We start from the raw sequence: 26,857 nt of genomic DNA on the forward strand, positions 1-26,857 counted from the left end.
GGGAGTAGATTTACTCTTGGTGTTGTTAAGGAGAAAGTTCTAAGATTTTGTCACAACGACAGAAAAAGGAATGGTGATATATTTCAAAGTCTGAGGGGAACTTGTATCTGCTACCCTTGTCTTTTTAAGAGGCAGGGGTTGGGGAGGTTTGAAACATACTCTCAAAGAAGGCTTGGCAAGTTCCTGCAGTGTATCTCGAAGGTCATACACACTGCTGCCACTGTGCACTGGTGGCGGTAGGAGTGAATGTTCGCTTCAGCAGGATGCTTTGTCGTGGTTGGTATTGAGCTTCTTATGTGTTGTTGAAGCTGCACCTATTCCCGGAAGTCGGGAGTTTTCCATCATATTCCAATTCTCACATTTCAATCACTTAATCTGAACTATCAACATCCTTTCGCCTACTGACCCCACACCCCACCCCCAAACAATAACATAACTGCTGCCTCTCCCACACTTCGCTTTAGCTCTGATGAAGAGTCATCCAGACTGGAAACATTGACTTGCTCTCTCACCATGGATGCTGTCTGACCCACTGTGATCTCCTGCATTTGTTGTTTTCAGTACAGATTCCAACAGCTGCAGTAATTTGCTCCCACTCTTTCCTCCAGTATTCCAAGCCACTGATCTGGTCTTATAACAATTGTAATTATGTGTTGAGTCCTGTTCAGTTTCTGGTCAATGGTAGCTCCAGGATGTTGATAGTGGGAATTTAATTGATGGTAACAGTATTGAATATTTAGGGGAGATTATTAAATTCTTTCGTTTTCAAGGAAATGATTATTGCCTGGAATTGACTAGCAGTGACATAGATGCGCACACACACAAAATGACAATAAATTTAACAAGGTGTAGAGCTGATAAAACATAGCTTACCAAGCAGGAGCACGAAAGCTGATGTTTCAGGTTTGGACGTTTCTTCGGAAATGGGGGAGAGGGAAGGGGATTCTGAAATAAACAGAGATAGAGCGGGGAGCTCTACACCTTGTTATCTCAGATCCTCCAGCATCGGCAGTTCCTACTATCCCTGATAATAGGTTTGATGGTTTAACAATTTTAAACCAATCTGTTCAAATTATCCCAGAGTGATGAAGGTTAAATTATGATGACAGCGATAATGGGAACTGCAGATGCTGGAGAATCCAAGGTAACAAAGTGTGAAGCTGGATGAACACAGCAGGCCAAGCAGCATCTCAGGAGCACAAAAGCTGACGTTTCGGGCCTAGACCCTTCATCAGAGAGGGGGATGGGGTGAGGGTTCTGGAATAAATAGGGACAGAGCGGGAGGCGGACCGAAGATGGAGGGAAAAGAAGATAGGTGGAGAGGAGAGTATAGGTTGGGAGGTAGGGAGGGGATAGGTCAGTCCAGGGAAGACGGACAGGTCAAGGAGGTGGGATGAGGTGGTAGGTAGGAAATAGAGGTGCGGCTTGAGGTGGGAGGAAGGGATGGGTGAGAGGAAGAACAGGTTAGGGAGGCAGAGACAGGCTGGGCTGGTTTTGGGATGCAGTGGGGGGAGGGGATGTCCCCTTCCCACCAACGCAGGAAATTACGTCACCAACCCAAGGAAACCTAACCAGATAAATAGAAAGCGGGACATAACACCAGCGCTTTGTCGGAGGCTCACTGATGTTGTTACCTAGAATGGTGACGAAACGTCTGAAAATTAACCTTCCAGCTCAGCAGCAAACTCACATCCAGAACCTCAACCTGAGCTACAAATCTTCTCAAAACTCGCTATCTTCTTTTCTCTCCATCTTCGGTCTGCCTCCCCCTCTCTCCCTATTTATTCCAGAACCCTCACCCCATCCCCCTCTCTGATGAAGGGTCTAGGCCCGAAACGTCAGCTTTTGTGCTCCTGAGATGCTGCCTGGCCTGCTGTGTTCATCCAGCTTCACACTTTATTATCTTAAATTATGATGACAGCTTCATTGCCTCGGTTTCTGTTCTGAACAATAGATATTTAGGAATGATTTCATTAATGTATCAGTGATCATGATCGGATTTAATGAAATCAATGGAAAGAAAATATTCTTTGTCTGAAGCTTTTGTGATCAAGGCACTGTTGCCATAAACTTGAACTTGGCCACTCAAGAGATCTTCACAAAAATAGTGGACATCTGGAGACTTGCTTCTGCTGAAACTGGGATCAGTTGAAAAGCTGATGTCTGTGATTAATAGATTTTTGTAAGATAAGTTGCATTTGGTACGCTTGCTTTTATTGGTCAGAGCAAGTCAGGTTATAGCTGTACTGGGCATTGATGAGGCCTCTTTTAGAATACTGCGCACAATTCTGGTTGCCCTGCTAGAGGAAGGATGTTGTTAGATTATAAAAGGTACAGAAATGATTTACAAGAATGTTGCCAGGACTGGAGGATTTGAACTATTGGGCGAGGCTGAATAGGCTGGGGCTACTTTCCATGGAGCGTTGGAGGCTTAGGGATGATCTTATTGATGTTTATAAATCACAAGGGACATAGACAAGTTGAATAGCGAGGGTCTTTTTTGAAGGGTGGGGGAGTCTAAAACTGGAGGGTAACTGTTTAAAGTGAGAGGGGAAAAATTTAAACGGGACCTGAGGGGCGTCTTTTTTAACACAGAGGATGGTGCGTGTATGGAATAAGTTGCCAAAGGAAGTGGTAGAGGTGGTTATAATTACAACATTTAAAAGACTTTTGGACAGGTACATGGATAGGAAAGCTATAGCGGGATATGGGCCAGAAGCAGGAGAATGGGACTAATTCAGTTCAGGATTCCTGGTCATCATAGACAAGTTAGACGGGTGGGCCTATTTTCATGCTGTAAGACTCTATGACGCCAAATGTATTAACAGATAGGGTATCAAAGTAAACAATTTCAATAAGCACATTGTAAAAAAGGTAATTACCTTTGATCACATGGAAACAGGAATTAATTGACTAAAAAAGAAACAAAGAACTGCTGGAAATCAGAATCAAAAACAGGAACTGCTGGGAAAAGCTCAGCAGGCCTGGCAGTGTCTGCGGAGAGAAAGCAGAGTTAACATTTTGGGTCCTTTGATCCTTCCACAGAACAACAACTGACTGATCACAGCTAGAGCATTTTGTGCAGTTCTGGATATCACATTATAGGAGGGAACTATACATCAAATGGAAAAGCTCTGGGGAAAATTGATGCCCAGAGAGATCTGGGTATTCAGGTCCATTGAACCCTGAAGGTGACAGCATGGGGGGATACAGTGGTCAAGAAGGCACATGGCATGCTGTCAATAATCGGACGGGGTATTGAGTACAATAGTTGGCAGGTCATGATGCAGTTGTATAGGACTTTGGTTCGGCCACATTTGGAGTACTGTGTTCAGTTCTGGTCACCACATTACCAGAAGGATGTGGATGCTTTGGAGAGGGCGCAGAGGAGGTACACCAGGATGCTGCCTGGTATGGAGGGTGCACTCTATGAAGAGAGGTTGAGTAGGTTAGGATTATTTTCATTAGAAAGATGGAGATTGAGGTGGGACCTGTTGAGGCCTACAAAATCACAAGGGGTATAGACAGGGTGGATAGCAAGAAGCTTTTTCCCAGATTTGGGGACTCAATTACAAAGGGTCGCAATTTCAAGGTGAGAGGGGAAAAGTTTAAGGGAGATATGCATGTAAAGTTCTTTACACAGAGGGTGGTGGGTGCCTAGAAGACATTGACAGCGGAAGTGGTAGAGGTGGGCGCGATAGCGTCATTTAAGATGTATCTAGACAGATATATGAATGGGCAGGGAGCAGAGGGATACAGATCCTTGGAAAATAAGCGACAGGTTTAGATAGAAGATCTGGATCGGCACAGGCTTGGAGGGCCGAAGGGCCTGTTCCTGTGCTGTAATTTTCTTTGTTCTTTGTATGTGAATGTGCTCAAGAGGGGGTGTAGGGAAGATTCACCAGGATGTTGATTAGGCTGGAGAGTTTTGGATATGGACACTATTATTTTCCTTGGAGCTTTAGAGATTGAATGGGGTCATGACTTAGATGTATAAAATTATGAGGGGCATAGACACGGTAAACAGGAAAAAAATTCCCTTTGGTGAAGGGATTAATCACTGGGGACAGAGGCAAGGAAGAGAGGCAGATATCCTCATTTAGATATGCACTTGCAGTACCAAGGCATACAAGGCTATGGACCAACTGCTGGGAAATGGGAAAAAATAGTTTGGTGATAGTAGGAACTGTAGAAGCTGGAGGATCTGAGATAACAAGGTGTAGAGCTGGATGAACACAGCAGGCCAAGCATCATCAGAGGAGCAGGAAGGCTGACGTTTCAGGTCTAGACACTTCTAGGCATGAAACACCAGCCTTCCTGCTCCTCTGATGCTGCTTGGCCTGCTGTGTTCATCCAGCCCTACACCTTGGTATCGCTTTAAAATAGTTCGGTGGTTGTTTTTGACCCGTATGGCTTGTGATGGGCTGAAGGGCCGTTTTCTGTGCTGCAGAGCTCTATGGCTCTATGGTGTTAAACAGCAAACCAAGAAATAACATGTTAAATTAGTTTTTGAAGATTGAGACAGAAAATCAAATCCAAAACCTGAAGTGTGATCGACAGGAACAGTGAAGATGAAAAGAGCAGAAAAAAGGAATTGAATATTAAGCATTAAATACATATTTCTATTGCCAATGATGTTCAAAAAATAATTTTATTGTCCTTTTGACCCTTAGTGTTTCTTACCTCAGAAGCTCTATTTGTAACTTTCTGTATGATCATTGGACATTCCCTTGGTTTTAATCATAAAAGTTCACCTTCAGCTAAATTTAAACTGTAAACTTAGGCATTTCCTCTCCAACCTTCTATCTTTCTTAATGCTGTTTCTGAAAGCTTACATTTTTGGCCAAGGTTTTTTGTGACCTGCCCTAATGTTGTGACTTGGTATTGAACTTTTACTGGGAGTACCACTGCGATGTACCTTGGTATGTTTTGCTGCATTAGAGGCGCATTGTAAATGTGGGATGTTACTGTCAGATAAATTTCCTGACTTTCCAGTTAGCCTTAATCTCAGTACTTTTCTTTTCAATTGAGGAACCACCCTGATGAATCAGGGTTGGTGTCAAGCATTATCAATAAAATCTCGTGTGATTAATATGGTGCTTTGAATGGAATTAATTGAATCAAGACTTTAAATTACGAGCTTTGACAGCGTAGGCCACTTGAGACTGTTAATGAGCTGGGTGTTGCATATTCCTCAAACTGAATGGACCTCTTTGTCTCAATTGTAGCCTGCTTGGGAGTTGTTTCAGACCGTTTCAGAGACTGAAGTGGGAACCTAATTCTTGAGAAGGGATTGTTTACCAGTTTCTGTGCTCTCAGTACCAACCAACCTGCCGAGTCATTCGGCTGAGATTGCTTACCTAATCCTCCAGTGTGGTTCAAACGGGTGTTGAAGATCCCATGGCACGTTTCATAGATGAGAAGGGAGTAATCTCAGCATGCTGGCTGATGTCCAAGCCTCCACCACAAACTGAGATCTGATTCTATCTCAAGGCTCTTTATGAGCACTTTACGCCCTCAAAATGTTTGTCCTGTTATCAACAGCAACAACATTTCAGAAATATTATGTTGGGTGTGAAGCAGTTTGCGATGTTTGGTGCTGGACGACAGTGCTATAGTATACAAGTCTCTTTGTCTTTAACAGCTACTGAGTTTCTAAATTGGCATATAATACATAGTGTGTATTGATAACTTGTGAGAAATATAATAATGGACATATTCCTTTGCCCTTTCTCAGATCACTAATGTCCTTTAGGGAGGGAAACTGCCTTCCATACCTAGTGTGGAGCTGGATGAACACAGCAGGTCAGGCAGCATCAATGGAGCAGGAAAGCTGATGTTTCGGGTCTGGACCATTGTTCAGAAATGGGGTAGCGGAAGGGGGCTCTGAAATAAATAGAGAGCGGGGAGGCGATGATAGAAGATGGACAGAATAGCAGATTTGGACAAGTCAAGGAGGTGGGGATGAAGCCAGTACAGGTGACTTATCAGTAATAGACAACATGGTTTTGTGCGGGGAAGGTCATGTCTTACCAACTTAATAGAATTCTTTGAGGACATGACAAAGTTGATTGATGAGGGAAAGGCTATAGATGTCACATATGTGGACTTCAGTGAGGCGTTTGATAAGGTTCCGCACGGCAGGCTGATGGAGAAAGTGAAGTCGTATGGGGTCCAGGGTGTGCTAGCTAGATGGATAAAAAACTGGCTAGGCAACAGGAGACAGAGGGTAGTAGTGGAAGGGGGTTTCTCAAATTGGAGACTTGTGACTAGTGGTGTTCCACAGGGATCTGTGCTGGGACCACTGTTGTTTGTGATATACGTAAATGATTTGGAGGAAGCTACAGGTGGTCTGATCAGCAAGTTTTCAGATGCCACGAAGATTGGTGGAGTAGCAGATAGTGAGGGGGACTGTCAGAGATTACCGCAGAATATAGATAGATTGGAGAGTTGGTCAGATAAATGGCAGATGGAGTTCAATCCGGGAAAATGCAAGCTGATGCATTTTGGAAGATCTAATTCAAGAGCGAACTGTACGGTAAAAGGAAAAGTCCTAGGGAAAATTGATGAACAGAGAGATCTGGGTGTTCAAGTCCATTGTTCCCTGAAGGTGGCAACGCAGGTCAATAGAGTGGTCAAGAAGGCATATGGCATGCTTTCCTTCATCGGACAGGGTATTGAGTACAAGAGTTGGCAGGTCACGTTGCAGTTGTATAAGACTTTGGTTCAGCCACATTTAGAGTACTGTGTACTGTTCTGGTCGCCACATTACCAAAAGGATGTGGATGCTTTGGAGAGGGTGCAGAGGAGGTTCACCAGGATGTTGCCTGGTATGGAGGATGCTAGCTATGAAGAAAGGTTGAGTAGATTAGGATTATTTTCATTAGAAAGATGGAGATTGAGGCGGGACTTGACTGAGGTCTGCAAAATCATGAGGGGTATAGACAGGGTGGATAGCAAGAAGCTTTTTCCCAGAGTGGGGGACTCAATTACTAGGGGTCATGAGTTCAAAGTGAGAGGATGAAAGTTTAAGGGAGATATGCGTGGAAAGTTCTTTACACAGAGGGTGGTGGGTGCCTGGAACGCGTTGCCAGCGGATGTGGTAGACGCAGACACGTTAGTGTCTTTTAAGATATATTTGTACAGGTACATGGATGGGCAGAGACCAAAGGGATATAGACCCTAAGAAGATAGATGATAGGCTTAGACAGAGGGTCTGGAATGGCGCAGGCTTGGAGGGCCGAAGGACCTGTTCCTGTGCTGTAATTTTCTTTGTTCTTTCTTCTTTGTGAGTGTAGGTAGGGAGTTGGGTGAGGGTTGGTCAGTGAGGAGGGAAGGACAGGTAGGTGGGAGGGAAGACGGACAGGTCAAGGAGGCAAGGATGAGGCTAATAGGTAGGAAGTGGGGGTGGGGGTTGGTTAGTGAGGTGAGAGCAGTGGATAGGTGGGAGAAAAGACAGACAGGTCAAGGAGGCGGGGATGAGAGGGGCTGGTCTTGAGGTCAGGAGTGGGAAGAGTTTGAAGCTTGTAAAGCCCATATTGAGACCATTGGGCTGTAGGGTTCCAAGCGGAATGTGAGGTGCTGTCCCTGCAGCCTTCGGGTGGCATCATTGTGGCACTGCAGGAGGCCCAGGATGGACATGTTTTTTAAGGAATGGGAGGGGGAGTTGAAATGGTTCGCAACTGAGAGGTGCAGTTATTTATTGCGAACCGAGTGTAGGTGTTCCACAAAGTGGTCCCCAAGCCTCCGCTTGGTTTCCCCAATGTAGAGGAGGCCACAACAGGAACAGCGGATGCTGTATACCACATTAGCAGATGTGCAGGTGAACATCTGTTTAATGTGGAAGGTTTTCTTGAGGCCTGGGATGGGGGTGAGGGGGGAGGAATAGGGCTAGGTGTAGCACTTGCTGCAGTTGCCAGGGAAAAGTGCCAGGGGTTTTGGGGCTAATGGGGAGTGTGGAGCGGACAAGGGAGTCACGGAGAGAGCAGTCCCTCTGAAGGCAGATAAGGGTGGGGAGGGAAAAATGTCCTTGGTAGTGGGGCCAGACTGCAGGTGGCAGATTGGCAGAGAATGATGCATAGAATACGGAGGTTGATGGAGTGATATGTATACAGTCCAGACCCAAAATGTCAGCTTTCCTGTTCCTTTGACGCTGCCTGACCTGCTGTATTCATCCAGCTGCACACCTTGTTATCTCAGACTCCAGCATCGGCAGTTCCTACTATCTCTGACCTTCCTTACTTGGTCTGGCTTACATGTGATCCAAACCCACAGCAATGTGGTTAACTCTATACTGCTAAGGATGGGCAATAAATGCTGCCTAGCCAATGATGCTCTCATCCCGTTAATGAATCAAGAAAACAAAAACATCGATACCAAGTAAGACCCTGATCCTTGACTGATACCACTTGTGTAATTGGCTAACAGATGAACATGTGAATTAGCAGACAGAGTTGGCCACTCAATGCCTCAAGCCTGCTCCACCATTGAGAAAGATCACGGCTGATCTAATGGTGGTCTTGATTCCTCTGGCCTACCTGGGCTCAGTGATTAACACTGCTGCCTCACAGTGCTGGCGAGGTGCAGTCTACATTAGTCAGTCATGGGAAATGCAGGGCTCTAGGCCAGGTCTGGGTAGTATGCTCTTTGAGGGTCAGTGTGGACTCGATGGGCCGAATGACCTGTTTCCACACTGTAGGGACTCTGACATTCCTGATACTTTTTAACTCCCCTGTTAATTAAGCATCGGTCTGCCTTAAAAGCATGTAATGATTCTTCCTCCACTGGTCTGTAGGGAAAATGGTTTCAAAGATTCATGACTCACTGATCAAAAGTTCTGCTCTTCTCTGTCATAAATGGAACATCCAACATTTTTCAACTTCTTGAGACATCCTTCCAGAATCTGATTTGTCTAGTTCCCTTCAGGCCCTTGTATCTTTGAATAAGATCGCCTCTCATTCTTCTAAAGCCCAGTAATTGCAGCTGAGCCAGACCAGTTTTTCCTTTTAGAATTGCTCACGATCACCCTATGTGTCAGTTGAGGGAATCTTCTCGAGATTGTTTCTAAGGCCTTTCTATCCTTTTTAACACGAGGAGACTACAACTATACTCAGTCCTCCAGATGCAGTGTCACCAATAAAACCATAGGGAGACCTCCTTAGTTTTTAAAAATGTCTGTCTGTCTGCCCTTGTCTACCTGCCCACCTACCTACTTATTGTCTCCCTTGCAATAAATGCCAAGCTCCTGTATATCTTTCTAATCATCAGAACACCCAGATAGCTCTCTACCCTAGAGTTCTGCAACCTCTCTCTATTTAAGTAATATGCTGCTTTCCTATCCTTCCAGCCAAATCAGAGAGATTCATGTTTTTCTACATTACATTCCAGTGGCTAAATTATCGCTCACTCACTTATCTAGATTCTTCATGACCTCTTTACAACTTGCGTCCTTATTGACCTTATGACTTACCAGGTGTCTACTGAAAAACGGAAAAATGTGTGATTCCTGTTGGATTCATATTAAGGATGTTGCGAGGACACTCTTGGAAGTATGGTATGGGCTGGTGTAGCCTAGAACAGAATCTGGCAGGCAGCATGGTATGGGCTCGTTAGCCCAGAGCAGAATCTGGTGGGCAGTTAGGTATGGACTGGTGTAGCCCAGACCAGAATCTAGTGGGCAGGCAGCATGGTATGGGCTGGTGTAGCCCAGAGCAGAATCTGGTGGGCAGTATGGTATGGACTGGTGTAGCCCAGCGCAGAATCTGGCAGGCAGTATGTTGTGGGCTGGTGTAGCCCAGACCAGAATCTAGTGGGCAGTTAGGTATGGACCGGTGTAGCCCAGACCAGAATCTGGCAGGCAGCATGGTATGGGCTGGTGTAGCCCCGCGCAGAATCTGGTGGGCAGCATGCTGTAGCAGCAGAGAATAAGTTGGACTCTCTTTATATTTTTAAAAATTTTATTCCAAGTTAATGTGAATGGCACTTATGTAGGACAATGTTACACTCTTTTTTCTGTATTTTATACTGAATACATGTGGCAATAAAAGGAAATTCTACATTAAGTACTTACAAAATGTATCGGAGGAAATGCACACTCAGTCAAAATCCATAATGAGATTGTGATAATGATCAGATCATCCACTTTTGTCCTGTGAATTGAAAGACGTTTATTGGCCAGAATGTCATGATAACTCCCCTACCCTTCTTGGAAAACATGTCCAGTGATCATATATACCCACTTCAAAATTTTAAGTGTCACCATATCGGTTCCCATTCCCTCAGTGGTGCACTGGACCATCAGTCTTCATTCCTGGGCTCAACCAGGTGGTAAATAAATCAATTTTGTTGGAGTGCTATCATTGCTGCTGATACCTACTTCACAAAATATTGGAGAAATAGTTGAATTGAACTGTAATTACACTCAAACAACATGTAATTTATCTTCCACCAGAGTCCGCGGAGATCTGTGATCCAACAGTGGCTGGATTTGGAGACCACAGTCGGTGTTGTTTCCAAGGAATTTCCATTGTCTCCGAACTCACTACTTGGGAACTGGTACATACAGGTCAAATCCAATGTGAGTATTATTAATCCTGGTGCATAGCTCAGCAAAACTTACTGCTGAGAAAGGCAATAATCCGCATCATGTTGTTTATACAACAGAGAATCAGGCCATTTGACCTATCTGCTGCATACTAGAATTTATGCACGTTTCACATAAACCTCCTTCCACACCTTGTTATCCCTTTTTATCAGTCCATGATGTTGTTGAGTCAAAATCCTGGAACTCCCTTCCTAACAACATTATGGGTGTTCCTTTATTCACAGGAGATGGGCATCATTGGCTGGGCTAGCATTTATTGTCCATTCCTAATTGCCCAGAGGGCAGTCAAGAATTAACCACATTGTTGTGGCACAAACAGAAATTGCTGAAGAAATCTCAGCAGGTCTGGCAGCACCTGTGGAGAGAAAGTAGAGTTAATATTTCGGATCCAGAGACCCTTCGTTGCAACCTTGCCGTGGGTCTGGAGTTGCACGTAGGCTGGGCCAGACTGCAGATTTGCTTCCCTAGTGGGGCTTAGTGAGTTGGTTTATTCACACAACGATCATTTCATGGTTATTAGGTTTTTAATTTTTTTTATGGTTGAATTTCAATTCCACCATCTGTAATGCAGGATTTGAGCGCTGGCTCCCAGAATATTAGTTAGCTTTCTGGATTAATAGCCCAGCAATAATACCACTCGGCCATCCCTTCCCCTAGTTGGCAGAGGTTCAGTAAGGCAGCTCACCACCACCTTCTCCAGGGCAATTAGGGAATGGACGACAAGTGCTATGAATAAATAAAAAGAATCCTTTTACTACTTTATCTCTCATGTAATTAACCAGCTTTCCTTTAAAATATACAACATTTGCCTCAACCACATTGCATTACCTCTGAATTTTTCCTTCACAGATGCTGCCAGATCAGCTGATCTTTTCCATCAACTTCTGTCTTTGCTCCTGATTTACAGCATCCACAGTTCTTTCTGTTCTTGTTTATGAAATAGAAAACTTTAAAATGGATAATTTTCAAACTTTTAACTGTCCTCAGGGCAATGTTGACATGTCTCGAACAATCCTAATGGGCTGGCAACAGTGGGTAAAATATTGCCCAGCTGTGGGTAAAATATTACTTCATAAATGAGTGACTGGAAAGGGGATAATGGTTGTGCAATTTTAAGTTTCTTCTGAAAAATCTCATTACGGATATTCTCGTGTTGTCGTCATGTTACAGGGTGTTCAGAAGGAAAAGACTTTCACTGTTGCTGAGTACGGTAAGTAACTTGTGGTCTTTTTGGATACAGGACAGAAATAGTTTGGTTGATTCGGTCAATGCTAATGTTGGTGCTTCACATGGATCACTTGCCACCCTAACTTATCAGAATCCATGAACTGAAGATGACCAGATACATGGAAACACCACCCCCAGCACATCACTCACCATCCTGGCTTGGAAATGTATCACTGTTTCTCTGTGTTGCTGGGTCAAAATCTTGGAAGCCCCATCTTAAAGGCATTGAGGGGGTCCCTATACCAAAGGGACTGCAGCATTTCAAGAAGGAAGTTCACCACTGCCTTCTTGATGCAAATTAGGCATGGTTGTGCGACAACTGATGGTCCAGCCGATAAATGCATGAGCTCAGAGTCGAAGTAGGCCATTTGGCCCCTCAAGCCTACTCCACCACTGGAGAAGATCATGGCTGATCTGTTTTTGCTCTTCACCCTCGATAACCTTTGATTCTCTTGCCTAGAGTGAATGTCGTTAACTCTGCCTTGAAAGAATTCAGTTATCTGAAACATCAAATTTCTGAGCCAATTAATAAATTGTTGACTGATTTTCAATTTCAGTGTTGCCTCGCTTTGAAGTTTTAATCAACACATCATCAGTCTATCTTCCACTTCATCAAATGAACATAACTGGAACTGTCACTGGACGGTGAGTTATTCTGAACATGAAACTTTACACAATAATTACAGCATAATCATGAAATATTAATTGGTGGTTTGGCTAGGCCTAAGACAGCGGCATCCATTGATTGAGAAAGTTCTCCAGCATTGGAGAAACTAAAGATGGTTATTCAATCTGGACTGGTCTCAAATGACATTTCCTTCAAGAACTTGAGGACATTCGAAACTCTGCTGTCCATGACTTACAGCCAATCCAATGCCCCATCATCGCTGTGCTTGCTGGTTTAAAAATACTAATTCTTGTTTTTAAATCACTACACGTACTCACTCCTCTCTACCCCTGTAATCTTCCCCAATTTCACAAGATCAAGTTGGAGGCAGCCAATTCAACAGCATATCACTCTCTCAGCTCCTGTCTCCTCAGCACCTGTCCACGAGGCACAGGTCAGGAGTGTGGTGGAACACTCCCCACTTGCCAGGATGAATGTAGGCCCAACAACACTCAAGAAGCTTGACATCATCTTGAACGAAACAGCCTGCTTGATTCACACCACACTCACTATCTTGGACATTCACTCTCTTTATCACTGAGGCACGGTGGCAACATGTTTGCATTGCAGTGAATAAACAAGGCTCAACTGAAAGTACTTTCCACACTGATGACTGCTACCATCCAGAAGGACAAGGGCAACAGATATATGGGAACCACCTTCAAGTTCCCCTCCAAACCACTCACCATCCCGATATAGAAATATACCACTGCTCCTTCGCTGTTACTGGGTCAAATTCCTGGAACTCCCTCCCTATCAATGCTGTTGTGGTATCCACACCTAAGGGCTGCAGTAGTTCAAGCAGGCAGCTTGCTACTACCTTCTCCAGCAAATTAGAGATAAGCAATAAATGTCGCAGCCAGCTCTGCCTACATGAGCAATAAGGATACTTCTCACTGTGATATCTGGGCTCCAGGAATTCTGCTGTTTAGAAGCTCCCAACTAATGTTGCTCGACTACAAGCGTCTGTGCTTTTAATTGTCTGAACCTCAAGCTCTGGAATCCCTACCCTATGTGGCTCAGTCTCTTACCTCCTTTACATTACTTCATAAAGTTGACCTCTTTCACAAAACGTTTGCTCCCCTGACCCACTGTCACCTTATATGGCTCTGTATTTTCATACTTTGTTTTGCATCGGTCCCCTTAAGTATTTTGGGATGTTTCCACTTTGTTGGAGGTGCTATGTAAATGTGGGTTCAGAGATAATGGGAACTGCAGATGCTGGAGAATCCGAGATAACAAAGTGTGGGGCTGGATGAACACAGCAGGCCCAGCAGCATCTCAGGAGCACAAAAGCTGGTGTTTCGGGCCTAGACCCTTCTTCAGAATCCAAGCCCAAAACGTCAGCTTTTGTGCTCCTGAGATGCTGCTGGGCCTGCTGTGTTCATCCAGCCTCACACTTTGTTATCTCGGAGAGCCAATGGGAGAACAATCCCACATGTGGACAGCACTGAGTTTGCTGAGTGAGTGTCCAGAGTGTGGAAGATCTTGCCTACAATCAGGGATGATGGCTACCTCAGGAATACAAGGTCGGGGTGGGGGGGAACGCGGTGTTGGTGGTGCTCAATGGTACCTTGGTCAGGATGCTACACCTTGATGTGGTTCGAAAACAAAGTCCTTTTACCAAATAAAACTCCATTCGTCAAAAGTTGCGTCACTGGCTGAAGCCCATCAACAATTTGTGGGATTGTGGATCACAATGATGCTCTTTTTGATTAGGTTTTGGGGTAGTGTCGCTAGCGAGGCCTGCATTTATCACCTGGACCCTCTGATGAACTCGAAGGTCACAGCAGCAGAATTTTGTTTCAGTGAACTCTTCGCTTCTCATCTGGGGTGTGCCAACCCTCACATCTTCTTCCTTTTCAGGTACCTGTATGGAAAACCAGTGAAAGGAAATGTTACAGTTAGCATTTCCATCCCGGTCATCCCACAGCTGGTCAACAAAACTTATGAGGTACTTCTGAAATTTTGTCTCTCTTCGAAACGACTCTCCTTGATGCCTCAACCCCCTTTACTCCTTCAATTCCCTTCTCTCCTGTCATCAGTAGTTGAGAATGCACTTAATTTCCTGTTGGCTCCATTCTCAGATTCTAAACAAATAGCCACTACATTGGTTTCTCTGGGTCTGTTCAGATTCAGGCCATTCAGCTGACGATACTGGTGTTTTGCTATACATGGATCTGCCCCCACTTTGCCCCATCTCAGTCTTTCAGCATATCCACATATCCCTTTCTCACTCATGCATTTTTCCAGCTTCCTTTATAAATGCATGTACATATTCAGCTCAACCTCTCTGAATTTCAATGAGTCTTATTTCACTTCTCAAGGAATGTGGCTGTCTCTGGCTAGGCAGCATTTATTGCCCATCCCTAATTGCCCAGAAGGTAGTTAAGCGTCAACCACATTGCTGTGGGTCTGGAGTCACATGTAGGCCAGGCAAGGTAAGGATGGCAGCTTCCTTCCGTAAATGACATCAATTTTTTCCAACAATTGACAATGGCTTCAGGGCCACCAGAGAAACATAGGAAATGGATGCAGAATTAGGCCATTCAGCCCCTTGAGCCTGCACCACCCATTCAATATAATCATAGCCAATCATTCAAGTTCAGTATCTCGCTCCCGCTTTCTCTCCTTACCTCTTGATCCCTTTAGCCATAAGGGCCATGTCCAAGAATTGGTCCCAATACCTTCCTGAGTGAGAGAATTCCACAGGTTCACAACTCTCGAAGTGAAGAAATTCTTCCCTATTTCAGTCCTTAATGGCTTACGCCTTATTCTTAAATTGTGACCCCTAGCTCTGGACTTCCCCGACATTGGGAAGATTCTTCCCACATCTGGCCTGTCTAGTCCCATCAGAATTTTTTTGTTTCTCTGAGATTGCCCCCTCATTTTTGTGAAAGATTAGTTAGATTCATTACATTCTTGATTCAAAATTTTTATTGAATTTGAATTTCATTATCTGCCATGGTGGGATTTGAACCCTAATTAAGAGCTCAGTGGTTAGCACTGCTGTCTCACAACCATAGGAACCCAGGTTCGATCCAAGCCTTGGGGTTACTCCCTGTGTGGAGTTTGCATGTTCTCCTCATGTCTGTGTGAGTTTCCACAGCAGTGATGTGCATGTTAGGAGGATTGGAGACAGTTTTAGGGATGACATGGTGGCTCAGTGGTTAGCACTGCTGCCTCACAATGCCAGGGATCCAGGATCGATTCCACCCTCGGGCAACTATCTGTGTGGAGTTTGCACATTCTCCCTGTGTCTGCGTGGGTCCCTTCTGGGTGCTCCGGTTTCCTCCCACAGACCAAAGGTGTGCAGGCTAGGTGGATTGGTTGTGCTAAATTGTCTATAATGTTTGGGGATGTGTGGATTATTTAGCTTATAAGGGGATGGGTCTGGGTTGGATGCTGTAAGTGTGGACTTGTTGGGCCGAAGGGCCTGTTTCCATACTGTAGGGATTCTATGATTCTGATACATAACCTGGGTCTTTGGATTAATAATCTAACAAGGATATCTCTAGGGCATTACTTCCCCAAAACATTCCATGGTGTCACCACTCTTTGGGTAAAGATGTTTCTCCCAAATTGCCATTTGGATTTATGAGGGATGAGCTTACATCGTGATGATCCCTTAAGTATGTTTTTCCCTTTCTCTACAATTGTGACCAAGTCATCAGAGGTCAGTGGATCACTTCCATTCATCCCTCAAAGTCACCTCTTACACTGCTGTAGGGATGTGTGATGGAAATTCTAATAAGCTCAGGATGTTAACCTCCCTCATGGATGCCAGAATGTACTTTGAATACTTTGCGAATTAATTTGATTGCTCAGCGCCATGTGTGAATCCCCCACTATCAATATCTTGGGGGTTACCACTGACCAGAAGCTGAACTGGCCCAGCTATATAAGTGCAATGGCTGCAACAGCAGATCAGAGGCTAGGAATTCTACAGTGAGTAACTCACCTCCCCAAGGTCTGCCCAACTTCTACAAGTCATGAATGTGATGGAATACTCCCCACTTGCCTGGATGAGCGTAACTCCAAAAACACTCAAAAAGATTAACACCGTCCTGGACAAAGCAGCCCGCTTGATTGGCACCACACCCGCAAATATTCACATTTTAAATCTTTGTTAAGCAAATGTATTAAGGGAAAATGAGCCATATGCAGTTATGTACAGATCTGACATGATCTCATTGAATGGAAGAACGGACTCAAGGGGCTGAATGGCCTTCTTCTGTTCCAATGTTCCTATATTCCTATGTTCACCCCCTCCACCACTGACGTTCAGTGTGTGCTGTCTACAAGGAGCACTACAGAAATTCACCAACGATCCATAAATAGCACCCTGCGACCCCACTACCACCTCCATCCAGAAGGACAAGGGCAGCTGATACATGAGAACACGGCCATTGGCAATTTCCCCTCCACACCACTCACTGTCCTGACTTGGAAATACATCTGTTCCTGCGTGTTGCTGGTTCAAAATCCTGGCATCTCCTCCAGTGGTATGGCTAGGTGATGGCCTAGTGGTATTATAGCTGAACTGTTAATCCAGAGATCCAGATAATGTTCTGGGGACCTGGGTTTGAATCCCGCCAAGGCAGATAGTGAATTTGAATTCAATAAAATACGTGGAATTAACATTCTAATGATGACCGTGAATCCATCGTTGGGAAAAACCCATCTGGTTCACTAATGCTCTTGAGGGAAGGAAACTGCCATCCTCACCTGGTCTGGCCTACATGTGACCCCAGATCCACAGCAATGTGATTGACTCTTAACCGCCCTCTGGGCGATTAGGGATGGGCAATGAATGCTGCCTGGTCAGCAACACCCTCATCCCTTGAATGAATAAAGGAAAGAAAAAGATTCCCTTCCCAAGGGCATTGTGGGTCAACCTACAGCACATGGACCGCAGTGGTTCAAAAAGGCAGCTCACCCCCACCTTCTCAAGGGGGCGACTAGGGATGGGCAAGAAATGCTGGACCAGCCAGTGATCCCCTCATGCCATGAATGAATATTTTTAAAAAATGACAAAATCAATGCCAAGGCACTGGAGAGACAAAAAATGCTTATTTGCATCACAGTGTGATCAAGTCAATGACAAAGTGCTGATCGAGAAGTCTACTTCAGTGACTATTAACTCCCTCATATCTCCCTCGGCAGGCGAATGGGACTGTACATTTCAGCTTTGCTACAGCTGAACTTCAGGAGATCTTGCCAAAACTATTTGGAGATTTTCCGAGGTATGAACGTTTAGCCCCAGCAAACGAGTCATTGCGGACACTGATAGGACCTTGGCTGGAACCTTACATGCTTCACAAATTCCCACTGACAATCAAAGCTGCAATGACAGAATCACAAACAGGTAAGGTCTAATCACAAGTGACGATGTGGTGTACAACCTCTGAAACCTCCTTGAAACAATTCTACAGAGGCCAGTATCCCATGACCAAGTCACCCTTTATTTACACCTGAAAAGTCCTTGACACTGATCCAGTTTCCTCAGAACCAGCTCTCACAGTGTATACTGCATCCACTGTACCCGGTGCGGCTTTCTCTACATTGGGGAAACCAAGCGGAGGCTTGGGGACCGCTTTGCAGAACACCTCCGCTCAGTTCGCAACAAACAACTGCACCTCCCAGTCGCAAACCATTTCCACTCCCCCTCCCATTCTCTTGATGACATGTCCATCATGGGCCTCCTGCACTGCCACAATGATGCCACCCGAAGGTTGCAGGAACAGCAACTCATATTCCGCCTGGGAACCCTGCAGCCATATGGTATCAATGTGGACTTCACCAGTTTCAAAATCTCCCCTTCCCCCACTGCATCCCTCAACCAGCCCAGTTCATCCCCTCCCCCCACTGCACCACACAACCAGCCCAGCTCTTCCCCCCCACCCACTGCATCCCAAAACCAGTCCAACCTGTCTCTGCCTCCCGAACCGGTTCTTCCTCTCACCCATCCCTTCCTCCCACCCCAAGCCACACCCCCAGCTACCTACTAACCTCATCCCACCTCCTTGACCTGTCCGTCTTCCCTGGACTGACCTATCCCCTCCCTACCTCCCCACCTACACCCTCTCCACCTATCTTCTTTACTCTCCATCTTCGGTCCGCCTCCCCCTCTCTCCCTATTTATTCCAGTTCCCTCCCCCCATCCCCCTCTCTGATGAAGGGTCTAGGCCCGAAACGTCAGCCTTTGTGCTCCTGAGATGCTGCTTGGCCTGCTGTGTTCATCCAGCTTCACACTTTGTTATCTTGGAATTCTCCAGCATCTGCAGTTCCCATTATCTCTCACAGTGACAGTTTGTTTCTTATCTGTCAGCCAAGGCTCCCTGATTGGACCAGACTAACAGCCCCAATCAGAGGACTCATGTTCTATGAGCTTCACCTGACTAACCTCGTTACAATCACTAATCTCCCGAGGCTGTTTTTAATTGGATGCTACTTGGCGTCTAAGACTGGCAACTGACTTCCTACCTGAGTAGCCAATAGGAACATAGGATTTTGCAAGACCTGAAGGATCATCCCTGATTTCATTGACCTCAGACTTCACCTTTTGTAGCTGAAAGACTAAATTTTGAGTTATGCTCCAGAAGAAATTTTCATGATCTTATCTACTTCTTAACCATTCCACTCACAGACAACTGTTACGTTCCCAGTTATTACGAATACTGGACAAGTCCGATATTAGGATCTGACTTGATAGACAATAATCATTTAAGGAATACAATAAATATAAGGCCCAAGAGTATGAAAATAAGTAGTTGGTTTCCAGGATTAAATAGAAACATGGAAAGAATATTCACAAACTTTTAATGTAAGAAAGGTGGGGGCACTGCATTACTGATAAAGGAGACCATCATTACAATAATGATGGAGGATGTCTTTGCAGGGTCTTCGAAAGAGGCCTTCTGAGTAAACTTTCAAAAAAAAGGGGCAATTACTTTGCTGGGAATATACTACAGGCATCCCGATAGAGGGAGGTAGAGGAGCAGATAGGTGGGAAATGACAGAGAGGTGTGAGAAAAACAGGATTATGGTAGTAGGGGATTTCAACTTTGCTAACATTAACTGGGATCATCTCAGTATGAACTGATTAGATGGAGAGGAATTTTTAACATGCATCCAGGAGACTTTTTTGTATCAGTACATATATAGCACTGCTAGAGATGGGGCAGTGCTAGACCTAATTCTAGGGAATGAAACCGGTCAGGTATTTGAAGCTTCAGTAGGTGAGCATTTTGGGAATAGTGATCATAACTCTGTAAGTTTCAAAGTCATATGGAAAGGGATAAGGATAGTTGTGTCTAAATTGGGCGAAAGTGATTTCAATATCATTATACGGGATCGGGCAAACATGGACTGGGAGTAAGTCTACATTTGGAAAGTAGGAGTTTTTCGAAAGTAGTATACTGAGAATTCAGGGTCAACATTTCCTCCAAGAATGAAGAGCAAGGGCAACAGGTCCAGGGATCCCTGGATGTGAAGGGATATTGAGAATTTAGTGAAGAAAAAGAAGGAATCATATGTCAGGTAAAGCGCATTAAAAACAGGGAGCGCTTTCAAAAGTATAAAGAGTATAGGGGGTTGCTTCAAAAGGAGATCAGGAAGGTAAAGAGGGGCCACAGAATATCTTTGGCAGATGAGATTAAGGAAAACATCAAAGCTTTTTGTAAGCATATTAAGAGTAAGAGGATTACCAGGGAAGGAGTGAGACCTATTAGAGACCAAACGGACAATATGTCCATGGAGCGGGTGGTTGTGGGTGAGGTCTTAAATGATATTTCTCAACATTATTTGTAGAGGAGGAAGACATTGGAGGTGGGGATTTCAGTTGGGATGATGACATTCTAGAGCATGTTAAGAATACCAACAAGGAGGTATTAGATGTTAAAGCAGCATAAAGGCACATAAATTCCTGGGGCCTGATGAGAGGTATCCCAGGTTTCCATGGGAGACAAGGGACAAAATTGCTGAGGCCCTGGTGGAGATATTTAATACTTCACTGGTCAAAGGTGAAATGTCAAATGACTGGAGGATAATTAATGTGGTTCCTTTATTCAAGAAAGGCAGGAGGGAATTACAGACCAATTAGTCTGATGTCAGTGGGAGAGAAATTATTGGAATCAATTCTGAAGGACAGGATTAATCAATACTTGGGGAAAATGTAGGGATTGATCAGGAATAGTCAGCATGGATTTGTTAATGGAAGATCCTGTCTGACTAACTTAATTGAGTTTTTTTAATTTAAAAGTGGCTTAGTATATTTATGAGGGCAGTGTAGTTACATGGACTGCAGTAAGGCCTTTGGCAAGGTCCCACATGGAAGGCTGATCCAAAAGGTAAGAGCCCATGGGATCCAAGGCAACTTAGCCAACCAGATCCGAAATTGGCTTGAAAATAGGAGGCAAAGTGAGGTGGTGGAGGGATGTTTCTGTGATTGGAAGCTTCTGATCAGCGGTGTACCATAGGGAGGCTGTTGGCTCAAAGGGAGAATCAGAAGGTGGAATGGAAGGGAGGAGATGGGGCAGGAAGGGGATTTGGGGAAAGGGGGGTAAGATTATTTGAAATTAGGGAACTCAGTCTTGAGATCTCTGGGATGCAGAAGATAAGGTGGTGTTCTTCAAATTTGCACAAATCCTGAGGGACTCAATACTGAGTTCTCTAATTTCAAATAGCCTTCCTACCCATCCCCTGCCTCCTCTTCCAGCCCCATATCCTCCTACCCATTCCACCTTCTGACCCTGCCTTCCAGCCACCGACCGGATTCTCCCTTCCCATCGACCAAACAGATTGTACCTACCACCTGAGTCCACCTATCACCGCCACTCCATCTCCACCCCTTCCACCCCAACTTTATCTGCAGCTCCCCATACCCCCACATCCAGTCCTCAAGAAGGACAGTACCTGAAACCATTGATTACTTCTTCCTGCCAGATACTGCCTGGCTTGCTGTGTTCTTCCAACCCCCTGTGTGTCTACCTTCTCATCCAGAACAGCCCAGGTAGACTGGGGCTATTTCCCCTGCGGCGTCAGAGGCTGAGGAGTGACCTTACAGAAGTTTATAGAAACATGAGGGGCATGAATAGGGTGAATAGCCAATGTCTTTTTCTCAGGGTCAGAGAGTCCAAAACTGGAGGTTATAGGTTTATGATAGAGAGGGGAAAGTTTTCAAAGGGACCTAAGGGGCAACTTTTTCACACAGTGGGTGGTGTGTGTATGGAATGAGCTGCCTGAGGAAGTGGTGGAGGCTGGTACAATTACAGCATTTAAAAGGCATCTGGATGGGTACGTGAATAGGAAGGGTTTAGAGTGATATGGGCCAAATGCTGGCAAATGGGACTAGATGAATTTAGAATATCTGGTTGGCATGGACGAGTTGGACCGACGGGTCTGTATATTTCTAAATTGGGATCAGGTATATAGTGGAATTATTCCTTGTGGTTTAAAGTGCAGATACTACTCAGTTTGTGAACTTGGGTTTGTATCTGCCTCGTATTGGAATAGGACGAGACATTAAGTAGATATTATATGGAATAATTTGACCAGGTTGACTGAGTACATGTTGGTGATTAAAGCTCCTGTTTTGTGACCACAGGAGTGATGCAATCCACAGACATAAACGTCACCGTTTCATTCGTGAAGTACGGGTTGCAGATTCTCAGCTATCAGAAAATAATAAAGCCGCCTCTCAACTTCACAGCCAAGGTAAGTACTCATCAAGACAGATATAACCTCAAAGGTCAGTCTGTAACCAAGCCTGGGTGAGAGCTGGGAGGTGGGATGTGATGGGGCAGTGGATGTAGACAGCCGGTTCACAGTTTACTCTCAGCAACTTCACACCAACCTACAGTCACAACTCTCCAGTCCACCAGGATCTTTTAAAGTCACTTCTGATCAGTGCCACCATTTCCTTTGAGAAAGAAATTGAACTTGTCTTTGTTAGCTAGGCTGGATGTATTATTATTCAAGCCTACACACCCTGAAACAATGATGTTTGGACATTATCAAGAATGTTATTGGATCCCCTGGATGTACGAATGCACTCAAAGCAGTTGTCCCACCTTTGCCACTCCATCAGTACTGCTACACAAGCCATTTGTGCAAAGCAAGATGGCACCAAGAGCGAATAGAATGCACGTCTACCCACGTGGGGGCAGCATGGTGGCTCAGTGGTTAGCACTGTGGTGTCACAGTGCCAGGGATCTGGGTTCGATTCCACCCGCGGGTGACAGTCTGTGTGGAGTTTGTACATTCCCCGCATGTCTGCATGTGTTTCCTCCGGGTGCTCCGGTTTCCTCCCACAGTCCAAAGATGTGTAGGCTAGGGTGGATTCACCATGGGATATGCAGGGTTATAAGAATAGGGTGGGGGGTGTGAGTGGGATGCTCTTCAGAGGGTCGGTGTGGGCTTGATGGGCTGAATGGCCTGCTTGCACACTGTAGGGATTCTATGATTCTATCTTTGCCCTCTTTTGAGAAAGCAGACTTAAGTAACCACCTCCTGCTTGACCTATGAGTGCAGCAGGTTGGGGAGGCAGGGTTTCTGCTAGGTTGTGGGTGTTGGCTTCGGTAGAAACCGATAAGCCCATGAGAGTGTCAGTGAGAGTTTGGAGGAACCAAGGAATATGGAGAAAATGCAAAAACATAAATGTGAGGATCAATGTCAGACCAACTGTGATCCTATTGAATAGTTGAGCAGGAATCGAGGGGCTGAATTGCCTACTCCTGTTCCTATTTTTATGGTTTTCTGGCCTTATCTCATTAGGGACATAAGGTTTACTTTTAACTCACTTCTGGTATTTAATGAACTAAAACATTTATGGCAAGGATTGTCAGTTTCACTACGTATCTTCCTCACTGAATCTAAGAGTTCAGGTCATGTCAACTATGTTGATGCATTTTTGTGTCCACTGAACAACTAAACACCTCTCTTGTTAATTTCAAGGTCCAGGTGACACGTGTCGATCACAGGAAACTGACCCTGCAAGACAGAGAGAACATTCTGGTTTTCCAAATATCACAGACCCAAAGACACGCATTTGTAAACCCAACACTCACCAGCAAACCATCAGATCATCTTAATGTTGCCAGGGATATCTGGGAGACATCCTCACACACTATCAATGCCACTGTTCCAGAGAGTGGATTGGTTAAGCTTCAGTTTCCACTGTTGCCAAACACTGTGAGCTTATGGATACAGGTAGAGAATAGACTCTCTTAAACCATCTCCTGCACATAGACGCGTGCACACGCGCACACACACATGCACACACACACACACACACACACACACACACACACACACACACAGCACACACATACACACATACTCACACACATGAATTAACTATATTGTCACATGTACTCGAATGAGTACTGTGAAAAGTTCCTAAGTTGCATTTTCTTGCTCCATCTTAGGTACAGAGTACTCTTAGTACAACCCTTAGTTACAGACAAGAGAAATAAAGAGAAAACAGTTACAATTCAGCTATACACTGTATAACCAAAGGTCAGAAAAATAAGAAGCAAAGTTAAAAGACTAATGTCAGAGTGTCTCTCTCACACGCATACACATATCCACACATGCGCACACACACACTCACTCATTTACACTGACAGACACACGTACAGACACACATTTACACTCACACACAGACACACTCATTTGCACTCACACAATCACTCATTTACGCTCACACTCACACACATACAAACACACATTTATTTACACTCACACACATACACGCACACATTTATACTCACACATACACACACTCAGTTACACTCACACATACTCATTTGTGCTCGTACACACACACACACACACACACACACACACATCCATGCATACAGATACACACATGCGCATGTGCACACATATCCACATACACATGCACATGCATTCACACATGCACATACATGTAACCTCACACATACACGCATGTACACACATGCATGCGCACACACATGCAGATGAGGACACACATACACACATGTGCACACATTCATGCACATGCACACACACACATACGTGCATATGTACACACGTGCCCACTTGCATGCATGCACACACATAAACACGTGCACACATTCACACACATACACATTCACAAACCGTCTCTATCACTTATTGTCAAAGTCACACTTGTTGACACACTGTAGCTCTCTCACACACACACTTACTCACTCACCCATAGACACACAGGCTTACTCACATACACCCCCAGTTACATTGTCACTTATTTACACAATTTCACTCATTCATTCACATCCTCATTCACTCACTCATTTACACTGACACACACACTTACTCTGACTCACACACTCACTGTTGTTCACCCAGACTTTCACTCATTTACACTCACACTCACTCACTCTCCACTCACACATGTTCCCATTTGTTTCCACTTACAATCATTCATTCACCCTCACTCTTATACAATTCCGCTAACTTAGGTACAATCATATCCCTTCTCTCTCACTCACTCTCACACCTCTCCCATTCCAGTTTGGTCTGGGCTCTGGGAGAGCTGGTGCTGCTGGGCCTGGGAGAGTGGCGTTGGGTGCTGGGGGGTACTTTGCCTGTTTGTGGTTACTGTGATCTGGTGGCAAACGATGAGAGTATAGTTGGAGGTGGGAGGAATGGTGTGCAGGGTGGCAGTGGTTGGCAATGTCCTGGTCAGTCTGTAGATTAGGATAAATGGGAATAAAACACTTGCACATGTGCTGGATGTATATGCACCAAGTCTGCTGAACACCAGAACAGGACAGACAGTGTCAGAGAAACAATTCACTTTGGGCAAAAGCCAACCACCTCAAATAAAGTATGATTCCACCCATGCTCAACATTTTCTTATCCATAATTGCTCACTTTGATGTACATTTTTACACACATATGTTGTCACTCACACATTCTTACTGATATGTGTGCGCAGCCTCACTCACTCATATATTCTCACAAGCACACACTTATTCTCTCACTTACTCATGCACACACTCACACACTCTCTCTCTCTCTGTCTTATAGTCACATACACTCTCAAACACAAATATTCATGCTTCCTGTTACACTCTCACACACTCTCACTCACTCATACACATTCTGACAAACACACTTAATCCTCTCACTCAGACTGGCTCGTGGGTAAACACATACGCTGCCACCCACGCTCACATGTTCACATACACTCTCATATGCACACACTCACTCACACATTCTCCCTCAAGCATACTCAGCCTCATGGGGATTTGGTGGTGGGATTTAAATTCAGTTAACAAAATAAATTGCCAGTCAAAATTACCCTGGTTCACAAATAGCCCATAAGTGACTCCAGACACGTAGCAATATAGTTGGCTTGTAACTGCCCTTTGAAGTAACTTGGCAATGTAGGCCAAATGGACAACCAACACTGACCATACTGGTATTTTAATTATCGTCAAGTGTAATATTCCTTTGACAGTCCAGGAGTTCACTCAATTAAGAACAATTAGTGGAATTTGTGGAATTAGAAATGGTTGGGGCATATAGACAATATGTAATGGGTTCTCACTGTGTTGCTACAATTCCCAACAGGTTATGTTTGTGAAAACTGTGGAACATATTTCAGTGAGTAGCAATGCTTGGCCTTATGAGAGACCAGTCATCCAACTTCAGACTCAGACTCCCATCCTCAAGGTAATTGTCAGAGAGAAATTCATTCAATAATTCGGTGAGCCTTGATTTTAAAGCATGTTGATGAGCTGTGTTTACTTCCAGGTGGGGTTGCCATTTGAAGTTTCCATTGAAAGCTCGGAGTTATTGAACGAGACAACCTATCAGGTAACTTAATCCATAACTTATAATTTAAAAGGAAATGTGCATTTATGCAGCAAGGTGTCATGCCTTTTCGGGACAGCTTACCAAATATTGTTACATGCACTGCGTCCGCAAAGACAGTTGGCACTAATGGCAATATGGTGACTGCCACTCCAGTAAACATCCAACTGAAGCATGAGTCAGATCGATAACCAAAACAGAAATTGCTGGAGAAACTCAGCAGGCCTGGCAGCATCTGTGGAGAGAGAGAAACAGAGTTAACGCTCCGGGTCTGATGACACTTCTGACAGCAGCTATGAAGAAGTGGTATTAATGGTGAAGATTGGGTTGTGGTTGGGGTGGGACATGAGAGGGTAGGTGGAGGCAGGTCCCACTTAGAGAGAAAGTGGCAGGCAGACAGATGAGGTGAGTATTGATAGTAAGACAGGACAGAGGAATAAGTGATAATGAGGGCTAAGAACAGGAGATAATGGGTAGGCTGAAGAAGAGACACTGAACCCAAAACGTACATTCAGTTTCTCTCTCTACAGATG

The 26,857-nt window shown here is 44.7% G+C and overlaps 1 protein-coding gene across 3 annotated transcripts in view; it reads left to right on the forward strand.

Moving 5' to 3' along the window:
• Positions 1 to 26,857, forward strand: part of cd109 (CD109 molecule) — a 123,847-nt gene that overhangs the window by 13,790 nt on the left and 83,200 nt on the right. For all 3 annotated transcript variants that reach the window (XM_048536354.2, XM_048536357.2, XM_048536355.2), the window contains exons 5-13: positions 10,451 to 10,576; positions 11,774 to 11,813; positions 12,388 to 12,475; positions 14,364 to 14,451; positions 17,664 to 17,865; positions 22,105 to 22,214; positions 23,454 to 23,708; positions 26,082 to 26,183; positions 26,265 to 26,327. In XM_048536354.2, coding sequence (XP_048392311.1) covers positions 10,451 to 10,576; positions 11,774 to 11,813; positions 12,388 to 12,475; positions 14,364 to 14,451; positions 17,664 to 17,865; positions 22,105 to 22,214; positions 23,454 to 23,708; positions 26,082 to 26,183; positions 26,265 to 26,327 — 1,074 coding nt within the window. The remainder of the gene's footprint in view (positions 1 to 10,450; positions 10,577 to 11,773; positions 11,814 to 12,387; positions 12,476 to 14,363; positions 14,452 to 17,663; positions 17,866 to 22,104; positions 22,215 to 23,453; positions 23,709 to 26,081; positions 26,184 to 26,264; positions 26,328 to 26,857) is intronic.

Source organism: Stegostoma tigrinum, chromosome 9, assembly GCF_030684315.1.
Source record: "Stegostoma tigrinum isolate sSteTig4 chromosome 9, sSteTig4.hap1, whole genome shotgun sequence".
Classification (NCBI taxonomy): domain Eukaryota; kingdom Metazoa; phylum Chordata; class Chondrichthyes; order Orectolobiformes; family Stegostomatidae; genus Stegostoma; species Stegostoma tigrinum.